Raw genomic sequence first — 11,319 nt, forward strand, 5'->3', positions numbered from 1 at the left:
GCTGTGTTGTAATGGTCAGAAAGAGAGATAAGAAAATAAAATAAAATAAATTTCAAGGTGCTGTGTTGTAATGGCATTGAAATATCCACCATCATAAAGAGTATCAGTGGTGCTGCATATGTTTATGAGCATTATTTGAGGCCTTTCTTTCTTAACCCACAGCAGACTGTTAACGTCTAGTATGTCCCAAGGAAGAAGGACATCTTCAGTAAGCCAGATGACATTCTAACTGCTGCTGAGAAGTACATAGAAGAACATGGCCCGGAAGCATTTGAGAAGCTTGTTAGCAAGGATAGGGAAACCAAGTTCAGGAGTAGCAATTACACGTATTTTGATGAGGACCACAGCTATTGAGCCTTGTTTGGCTGAGGGAAACACCTTTTTTCCGCTGCTGTTAGGAGTATCTTTCCGGTGGAGAAGCTGCTATGGACTATTTGGGGAGAGTGATGTCGAAAGCCGGAGCCTTGGATCTCGCCACCGGCGTCGGCGGAAAGATCGAGAAAGACGATGTTCTCTCCGCTGTCCAGAAGTATGAGCAGTATCACGGCTACTATGATGCCGAGAGAGAATGAGATGTTATGAAGATATGATGAGGAGGTAGGTATGTAGTAGACAATTCTAGCGGACTAGGTTGAGGTCCGGCGGGCGGCCAAGGCGAGGTTGCCGCCCGCCGGTGAAGCGAAAAAATACTAAATTCTTAACCTTGCTCTGATACCATGTAAAAATTTATGTATTATTGATTGATGTCTTGATGTGTTGTCATAATTACAATTACAAAGAATCCTATTATATAGGAGTGTGTTTGGGAGTAGGTGGAGAGTAGGAGAAGTGTGGTAGGTGGTAGTGGTAGAGTGGGTTAGGTTTAGTGGAGTAGGTGAGGTGGTAGTGGTGGTAGGTGATGGTAAATTCTAACAACATGTATGGTTGCTTTCTCTTCACATAAACTATCTTGTCGCTGAATGCTTTTTGTTAACCAATCTTCTATTTTGCATCATATTGTATTGGCCCTGTTTTATGTAGGGCTCTGACCTTGGTTTCAGACTATTTATGTGGTGATCCTTATCCAATCCATTATTTTTCCTTATTTTTTTGGATCAACTGAATGTCCATGTGAATTCAGTCTGGCAAGCTGATAGATCAACTGAATGTCCATGTGCATTCAAAAACCTTTTGATATTGAATCTCTGATCTGGAAATTTACATGGTGTGCCACGTGTGACTATATTTGGGAAGTTAGACAAATCTTCAATAAATTCACAACATCTTGATTGGATCAGTATTCATATTAATTAATGATTTAAATAAAAAAAAAAAAAAAAAAAAACTAGGTATGTTTATAGATAGGCAGTCTCAAATGCAATGAGAGAGCACAACATAAGTGCAGAGAGAATATTTTTTTATAACCCACTCCAAGCCTGGATATTTGAGATTTGTGCAACACTAATAAGTACAAATTTTCTTGAGGGGTGTTTTGATTTTAGTTTCTTAGTTCATTTTTGATTGTCTGTTGGCAGATCTATCTTATCTTTTGGTATGATGCCCTAGTCTTACTTGATTTGACTTCAACTGCAGCCTGGCTATTCACTTCGTACTTTTACTGGACATTCGTCTACTGCTATGTCTCTAGACTTCCATCCGAATAAAGATGACCTTATCTGTTCTTGTGACGGGGACGGTGAGATAAGATACTGGAGTATTAACAATGGAAGTTGTGCAAGAGTATTCAAGGTAAAACCTATTGAACTTCTTGCCTCCATTGTAAAATTAGATGCATAATTTTTTCTGTTAGTTATTTATTTGATCATTTCTCTTTCCCTCATGGGGGCTGCAGTTAATCTTTTTTTTTTTTTTTGTGGGATTAGGGTGGCACTACGCAGGTGAGATTTCAGCCCCGTCTGGGAAGATATCTCGCTGCAGCTGCTGAGAATGTTGTGTCCATACTCGATGTGGAAACACAAGCTTGTCGGCATTCATTACAGGTCAGTTTTTATGTCAGAACGTCCTTATTGCCAGAGCAATAGTGGCTTTGCTAGACCAATGTGCAGTTTAATTCTTTGGACAGCAGTAAATTGCCTTAGCAATGCTTATTAAAAAATAAAAATAAAAAATATAGGCCACAGAAGCATCTATACACGCCAATAGATAGATAGTACTTCAATTTAGTTATTGACTTCCATGAGTAGAACTAAAGCTTTGTTTGTTTGAACGTAAAATCTTTTACACAAAAAAATGCTTTCGTTTTTCGGCGTTTGGTTGACACTTGAAACAAAAATATTTTATTGGTTAAAAGAGAAATTTTGATTCAATGAAGTGTCATGACTTTTTAGTGAGTTAAGATATTTATTTGAAAAGGCTAAATGTGTTAAAAAGGTAGTAAGTGATAGTCAACTTTGTAAAAATTGCCTTACGGAATTTTTTAAGGATAGTTATTTTTGAGAAAATGATGCAAAGATATTTTCATTAAAAAATGTTTTACTCACTTTTTGTTTAACCAAACAACGGGAAATGAGTAAAATAATTTTGACAAAAATATTTTATGTTGAAACAAACGGAGCCTAAGTAATTACTACAAAATGGTTATGTTTGTATACCATGCCAAGAAAGGGAGAAAAAAATGGAGCTAGATATATACAATACATGTATCATCGTGTTTTAAGTGGAGCCAATTCAATAATTTCCTTGCATAGCAAGCCAATTTTTCAAGGGCAGCCTGGCAAAAAGCTATGCCTAAATACTCCAAAATATCTGCTTACACTTGGGCATTATTCTTCAGAATGATGTACTGCATATATGCATTCTTCACCTAAAATGGTACTGTTCTTGATATTACTTTCAAAGCTTGAACCATAAAATTACTCTTGATGTTTGATAAGTTGTCTATTCACATTTAGGATGCCTTCAAGATACCACTATGCTAATCATATCGTTTGCTTAACAAATCTTATCTAATGCCAAGTAGTGATTGAAATTATTATTGATGCCAATCATTTGGTAGGTTATCTGTGGGAACTATTTTCTTGGGATATACTTCATCGTTGGTCCACATTTGATTTCTTCGTACATTTACTCAAGTCTAACAAAAAGTTTCTTCTAGAGATTATTACAATTTTACCCTCTTTGGCTATTGGTTGCTGCTAATAGCACCCTAATTTCTTCTTTGGACCCTTACCTATTCAAAAAAAACATTATTACGATTTTACTCTCATAAAACTCCAATTCTGCGTCCCCCCCCCCCCCCCCCCCCCCCCCCCCTCTTCCAATCCCTATCTCTGAAACCCTGCCCCAACCCCAACCACCAGCTCTTGCCACCCTTCACTGCCCATCCACAGCTCTGACTGTTTCCCTCCAGCCCCTCCCTAGCTCCAGCTGCCACCCCCAGCCCCACTCTAACCTCCCTCATCCCTCCCTAGCCTCCCCCAACCCCTACCCTACGTAGCCCCCCACTCTCTGGATACCCCTTCTTTCCCTCACCTTCACGATTTCTCACTCCCTCTCTCCCCATCACAATTCCTCTCCCTTGTTTCGCAAATCTCTCTCTCTTGGTTTGCTTTCGGTGGTTGGTGGGGAAGGTCTGGGGGTGTGGCTGGTGGGGCTGCTCGGAGTTGACAAGGTGCAAGGGAGGGTGCTCAGAACTGGTCTGAGCTGAGGGGCAGGGGAGGGTGATTGGAGTTGGTAGTGGTGGTAGGTGGTGGATGGGTGGGGGTAAGGTTAGGGATAGCTGGGGGTTAAATTTGGTATTAAGTGGGGTGTCCAAAGAACTTTAAATTTGGTGGGGGTCCAAAGAGATTATGTGGGTTTTATTAATAGTAGCACCCTTGGCTAACTTTAAAAGATGGGTAAAGTGCTCTGGGGTCAAACTGCAAGGGGTAAAGTGGATTTTGGCCCCTTTTTTTCTTGGTCTTCTGGTTGATTTTTCTTGGGATCAAAGGCACACTTTCAATTTTACTAGTCAAAAATAGAAATGCCATACACATTTTTGGTAGCCTCTCTACATTCCTAATGCTAACCTAAAGTTTGAAGCAAACTGGGCCACCCTGGGGGTTGCAAACTAGTAGTGGTTTTCAATGTTCAAATATGATTACGTACTGTAATCATATTAATGTAGATATATATATATATATATATATTGTGATTCTTTAGGAGATTAATGTAGGCTCTCCATTCCTTGATACATGAATTATTTTCGTTGTTTTCTTGTCACCTTTTCTATGTTTAATTGTTTTTATTTCAAACAATCAAATGTTAGCTTTGATTTACTCATTCTTTTATTTTATTTTATTTTAATTTTTTTTTTCTTTTCTGTCTTTCTTGTGTTCCTCCTGTCTTGATGTGGTTGAACTGATCTTTAGATCTTGGCTCTGTTACCGTAGGGACATACAAAGCCTATTCACGCTGTTTGCTGGGATCCTTCAGGAGAATATCTGGCTTCTGTTAGTGAGGACTCTGTTAGAGTTTGGACACTTGGAACTGGGAGTGAAGGGGATTGTGTTCACGAGTTGAGTTGCAATGGCCACAAATTCCATTCTTGTGTTTTCCATCCCACATATTCTTCATTGCTGGTCATTGGCTGTTACCAGGTAAATCGTGTGCACCTTTTTATATGCCTGCTTTACTGTCTTGATATTTCTTATTTGCTTATTAGTTGGTGGTACATGATGTCATGTTGGTTTGTGTTGATAGTTATTCAATTTATGCCACAATCTTACTGAACCCAATTTATACAGAAATTTTGAATGGTGCCAAAATCTGGTCCTTTCACTTTAAAACCAAAAAATTCATCAAGTTCATGTCCAATTTCAAGAATGTCACTGCCACATCATTAGGTTGGGATTTCTGTATAAAATATCTTCTCAGAATTTTACTGGCCATAACCTACATTTATTTCCCCCTTTTTTTTTTTTTTAGAATTATTTTCCTACCCCAAGTTGGATTATATTCAAGTGGAACTCAAATTAAATTAAGACATCGGGCTTGTAAAATAGTTCCTTGAGAAAGTTTCTTTGCAATGTTAGTGAGGAATTCTGAAGTCATTTTTCTAATTTGTATATATGTATCAGTGTCAACTTTATTTTTGTCTATCTATTTGGATTTAAAGATACGAATGAAGTGAAAATATCACTGACATTGGTTTCTGTTTCTGATGCAACCCATTGGTGGCATTTGTGAAGAGTCTTGAGCTTTGGAACATGAATGAGAACAAGACGATGACTCTTCAAGCGCATGATGGACTGATTGCCAGTTTGGCTGTATCAACTGTGACGGGGTTGGTTGCCTCAGCTAGCCATGACAAGATTGTTAAGCTCTGGAAGTGATGTTAGCTAAAATTTCGCTTTTGCTTTCCGGACTTGTTTTTTTGCAGTTTCTCATGAAAATATTAGTATGTGCCTATCTTGATAGAGCTACTTTCATTTTTGTGTTTTTTTAACTGTATTTTGTATCACTACACTCTCCAACTCCATATAACCCTATCACTAAGAAATTAATCCTCTAGTACTGTTGATGTTTCTTTGTCTGTTAAATGTGGAAGATCTGATCTTGCTGGACTGTTTCTGTAATATTGTGTACTGTGAAAATGACATTTTCAGTTACTGATTACTTTACGCAGCCCTGTATAATGGGCATGTTCTTGGTTAGTTCTTTTCTATTGAGGAATTGATCCTCTTTGACTAACCATCCCTTGCCATCCCCAGGGGATGATTTTCCGGGTTGCATAAAAGAAGAGGGAGGGGTACTTTGGTCACTTTAAGTGCAACTTTAAAAGATGTAAAAAAAAAAAAAAAAGAAAAAAAGAAAAAAGAAAGTGCTACTATTACCACTTGCCTAAATTCTTTGAACTTCCTAATTTTTTATTTTTATGTTTTTGCAATTATATTTTGAAGTAAAATTATATTGAAAGATATCATTTAATGGAACACCTATGTAACAATCTCGAACTGTGATTAGTCAGTAAATCATGATTAAGAATGTTTAATGAGTAATTAAGATGAAATTTTGAATTAATTGCATGTGTATTGTATTATTTGTGTTTACTGTTGTAGGAATATATATTTGTGTTTCTGTTTTGTATTGTGAATTGAAGGCCTTATCGGCATTCGATCACATTGACTTGGTTTTTGTATTATTTAAATTTTTTAGAATTTTATGATAGGTTTAATTGAAATTTGATTCGGAACGAATTAATTAGGATAATTAGTGTCAGATTGATTAGCTTAACCAAGTTTAATCAAGCGTTCTTAATTAAGTCTATATAAGGCATATGGGACCTCTAGAATACACTTTGCATTCTCATTTACATCATTCTTGAGCTTCAAACGTGAGAGAGAGAGAGACCAAGGAAATTGAGATCAACAAGAGAATAGCTAGAATTTGGAAGGATTGGACTTGGAATCTTGGTGAATTTATCACCTAGAGCTTACTTGAGAAGTTGAGGTAAGGATTCAACACTTAGATTACATAATTATGATATTTATGACTTGAATTCTAGGGGATTAAGTTGAGTTATGCAAGAATTGAGCTAATGAGTTAGTAAGGAAGATCACATCATGAATGCATGTTCATTTCAACACAATTTGAGCTTGATTTCAAAGAATTCTCACATGCATGTATTCCTCTTGCCTTTGTTTTAAGAATTCAACTTGTTTTTGTGCTTAACATCTCATTTGAACAAGTTTTGAAAGCTTTGAAGTCCAGATACTTCATACATGTTATGTTTATGATATACCAAGTTTGATTTTACACAATTTTTAAGCTTTTGGGCCTTGATTTGGCGAAATGGTTTTGAATTCATGATGTTTGACAAGTTTAGACATGTTTTCTCAAGCTTTTGGCCCCAAAGAACATAATTTGTGGTTTTGAATTCGAGTTTTGAGCTTGGGAGCAAATCTGGAAATTTCAAAATTCTGCTCCTCTGCTCGAGTAACAAATCTTTTGCTCGAGCGACCACCCTTTGCTTTGCACTTCCGCTCGAGCGACCAAAAGTTGGCTCGAGCGTAAAATGCATGTTTCCAAAAGTTTGCACATTTTGTAGACCGCTCGAGCCACCAGAGTTGTGCTCGAGCGAGGATCTTAGTCTTATGCTTGAGCGACTGTCGAGCCTGTGTGGAAAATTCAAGTAACCAATACTGTTGCAGAGTTTACAGACCGCTCGAGCGACGGAAGTTCAGCTCGAGTGACCACTCTTATTTTTGACTCGTAGCAAGAACCTTGTGTTCAGCAAATTTGACTAAGTGTTTTGACCCACATTTTGTCATCCTCATTGCATCTTAGACATTCTTAAGCCCTAATTAAGACATAATAATGATGATAAGACTTAGAAATACACTAAGAACGAAACACAATAAGTTAAGTACTATCCGAGTATGTGTTTCAATATGTGTGTCTGTTATGTTTGTGTAGGTCACGCACCGCAAGTTATCTGATTTGTCTACTTTGGAGCATCTGTGAGTAATAACTTAGTAAAGCTATGTTCAACTTTATTTATTTTCTGTATGATGAAAGAAGACCTGTTTTCTAAAATGCTATGTTCTGTACAATGAATGATTGTCCAATTTCTGATATGTATTCGTTGCATCCTTTGCATCATGTTATGGAACTTAATATGTCTGCAATCTATTGCCCGTACCGGAGGCTCCATCATGGAGCTCGGCATATCTATTATCTGATACTCGGATCCGGAGGTTCTTTTATGGAACTGGTTACTCATAACCACCATCTGTTTTGCATTTGTTCTGTATCTATTCTATTAGCGCTAATAGATGTACCACGTACGATTAAGCATGAACTCTGATTTCTGTATGAGAATATGAATCTATTGTTGATATGGAATGTGTTTTTTGAATCTAATATGGGACATCATTTAATGAAAACCCTTTACTCTGTTATTATTCACTAGGCTTCCGCTCACTCTATTACTTATGTATATAGGTGATCAGGCGTGTGGCCAGGCTTAATGATGATCACCTGAAGCTTTGTTTTGTCGATCAACCCTTGTATCTCTCGAGGAGGTTTCGAAAGTCATGTGGTCATGTTTTGTGAACGTATAAGTCTTTGTTTTCTTTTTGGATTATGAACAAGTTTTCTGTTTATCTACATATTGGGCTAAGTCAACTTTTGGTTATATCTGTAATGAATGTGACGTAAGACTATTGTAATTATGATGTTACGTGTAAAGTTTTGAAATTTCTATTCCATGTATGTCAACACAGCTCAATGGACTATGTATGTTTTATATAACTGCTTCTGCAACCCTTTATTATGCTAATCTATTTAGAGGCCTTCGGCAATCCAATGATTACTGGTCGGTTACGACGCTAAACCTATAGGGGCGGGTTTGGGTGGTAACAACCTACCTACTAAATAAGTACTAACATTATACAATATTGTACACTCATTCTCATCTCCACCTCCAGCTATACATATTCTATCTTTCTAACCTTAAACTTCCTAAACTTGTTACTCTTCATAACCAACCAACATAAACCCTAAACCTGTTACTCTTCATAATCATCTTAAACCCTGAATGTATCCTCTTCATCACCATCATAAACCCTCGTGAACTAGAAATCTTGAATCAGAAAGCTCTTTTCAAGTCAAATGTATTACTTTTCATAAGTTATTTCACTTTGTAAAGCAATAGAGAACAATGATAACAAATCTGATAAGGCTAGCGTTCCATTGGTAAGTTTATCTGTCTTACATGAATATTCTCGGTCTTTTCGATCATTATTGTTTTGTTCGAGCTGTTCGGCACTAGTTTGCCGACTGTTAAGATTATGTTCCGTAACATAGTACTAAACACAAACATTTAGTTCAATATATGGGTTCCGAACAGTAATGTAGATAGTTGGTACTGTTGAACCGAACATGACCTTTATGTTCAGCGTTGGTGTGCTTTCAATTTTTGTATCTTCAATACTAGATTATGTTTTTCGTGAGAGTTTTTTTCTCTAAAATCCCTTTTTATGCTGAAATAAACCAAAAAACAAAAATGTGATAGGAAGAAGAGAAGCAATTTCGTTGATAAGATAGGGAGTCCGTATTTACCCAAGAGGAATTTCTGATGAGTTTTCTACAATCGTGGACAAGAATTTTCGATGAGTTTTTTGACGGTATTCTTTCGACACTGTTGAGTCAATTCTTCCTTCATTAAGAGTTGACAAGAAATTCAATGATGGACCGTTGATGCAATGCTCTTCACTGAGGCAATGGTGTTATCGTCGACGTTCTTTTTAATAGGAGATAGACGGTCATCAAAAGGAGATAGGGTGCGCAAAATTAGGTGGGTGTGCCTTGAGTGTGATAATATTATGAATATGGATAAATTTGATATTAAAGTGGAGTGTTAAATAAACTTATTGAAATTTAGCAATCCTAAAAAAAAAAGGATAATTCTATTTACACACCACCATTTAACCATTAAATTTATATAATAATAATATCCTCAAGTAAAATGATTATTAACGACAATGTGAGTGTGTATATACTCATTTCAACAATTCACATATGAAAATACAAATATTTTTGTACACACTAACACCTTGAACAAATCTTTTTCTATTATTTTTCAAACTCAAAATGTTATTATTTTGGAACATTTAGGGTTTTAAAACATTGAAATCAATTGATTTTAAATATTTATATACTATGGATGACACTGATTTGAAACAAAATAACAATAACGTCAATTTACTTTGTTATTTATCTTGTTCGTATTGATTTTGCCGTTGTTCATTTTTACAACAATGACTTATTTGTTCCATATGAACGCAGAGTTAAACATTTACAAAATGTTCAATTATTTATTGTGGGAGCCAAAAAAAAAAAATATTAGTTTATTGGGCTAACCCAAATAAGGCTTGCCAAGAGGCCAACTGCTGGGCTTATTCGGCCCACTCCCATCTATAAAAGGAAGACATCTCATGAAGTGTAGAGAAGATCACTCTGGCCCACACAACACACAAACACTTCATTTCCTTCATGTTCTTTCATTGGATCAGTGACTAACTTTATCATAGGAGTGTCTCTGGTAGGCAACCCTAGTTGGGTGGTGCTAACTATGTTCATCTTTGCAGATATACAGGGGCAAAACTCATTTCTTTGTTGGATCTCTATAATCCATGTGAGAGGATTTTCATGGTCTCACATTTATATTTGAACAAAATCATTTTGTTCATATTATTAAAGTTGAACAAGTATTAAACGTTTAAACATAAAAACTTTGAACATTTTGATTTAGTTTAAATATAAATTTGTGAACATATTAAATTTTTTCAACACTGTATTTACGAACAATACTAAAATTATTTTTTTGTTTAAATTTTTACATAATACCCACACTGATTACTTTGTCGCTGTAAAATTTCAGTCCACCATATGGTTCTCATTGTTTGGTCTCACATTATTTCCATAGATTCAACACCGATCGGGGGGAGAGAGAGACACATGAATTTAAAATTATCGTGAATTGTATTTTGGACCTTATTGTCTTTTCAACTTTGATGGTATGTACATCATCTTGTGTTAAGGTCTGTATTGTGTTGTATGGGTTAGGCTAAAAGAGCAATATTATGGCGTGTGTTGAGTAAAAAATCAAAAGTTTAAAATATTATTGATGTGAATTAAGTAATGGTATATACTAGAAGAATTGATGGTATGTAAATAGAATCAACCAAAAAAAATTCAATGCCCCTGTTTTGTAACTTTTAATTTTGAGTGCTGCTATTAAAACCTCATCAATTGTTTTGGACCCCCTATTTTTTACCTTTTTTTAATTACAATAATTACCTTAAATGAAATTACTAAAAATGACATCAATAATTTTGGGACACCCTATCTCACAATTTAGCCCACACACCCATTACATCATGAGTTAGGGTTTATGAGGGCGCCCACCTCTATTACCACCCACCCATCTTCCTCAAATCCCACATTCAAAACCTACCCATCCTCAAAATCTTGAAAATCCTTTAGCGGCAATATTTTGGCTATAACAGTGGCAACCATTTGATTACTTACACTTCTCCGGCAATGAAAATGAGTGGAAATTTTTTCGGCAACAACAATTCCATGAGACGAGAGAAGTACAACAATAAAAGCTCAGAGGTTTATAACTTTGATGGTATTTTTAGCTTAGAGGAGATTGACGTTATAAGAGTAAGTTTCTTGAAAAAAATGAAAAAAATAATAAAAATTGTTCGTCATTTTTTCGGGATTGAACTCCCGAACATATGACCGAAATTCAGGAACACAAGCCCAAACTATAACGATTCTGGTTTAAACTCGACCCATTCATTATTTTAGATCCAAATTTTCTTGTCTTGT

The 11,319-nt window shown here is 36.0% G+C and overlaps 1 protein-coding gene across 19 annotated transcripts in view; it reads left to right on the forward strand.

Moving 5' to 3' along the window:
* The window catches only part of LOC114294703 (transcriptional corepressor LEUNIG), a 36,068-nt gene extending 27,881 nt beyond the window's left edge, over positions 1-8,187 (forward strand). For 13 of the 19 annotated variants that reach the window (XM_082894683.1, XM_082894686.1, XM_082894684.1 and 10 more), the window contains exons 15-18: positions 1,573-1,728; positions 1,863-1,979; positions 4,371-4,577; positions 5,169-5,600. In XM_082894683.1, coding sequence (XP_082750809.1) covers positions 1,573-1,728; positions 1,863-1,979; positions 4,371-4,577; positions 5,169-5,312 — 624 coding nt within the window. In that variant the 3' untranslated portion in view covers positions 5,313-5,600. Of the gene's footprint in view, positions 1-1,572; positions 1,729-1,862; positions 1,980-4,370; positions 4,578-5,168; positions 5,601-7,923 lie in introns of those variants that run through there. The other 6 variants (XR_014344486.1, XR_014344488.1, XR_014344490.1 and 3 more) reach the window with 1 other exon arrangement.
* The last annotated feature ends 3,132 nt before the right edge of the window (positions 8,188-11,319 follow it).

The sequence above is a fragment of the Camellia sinensis genome, chromosome 11 (assembly GCF_055761805.1).
Source record: "Camellia sinensis isolate YWXY chromosome 11, ASM5576180v1, whole genome shotgun sequence".
Classification (NCBI taxonomy): domain Eukaryota; kingdom Viridiplantae; phylum Streptophyta; class Magnoliopsida; order Ericales; family Theaceae; genus Camellia; species Camellia sinensis.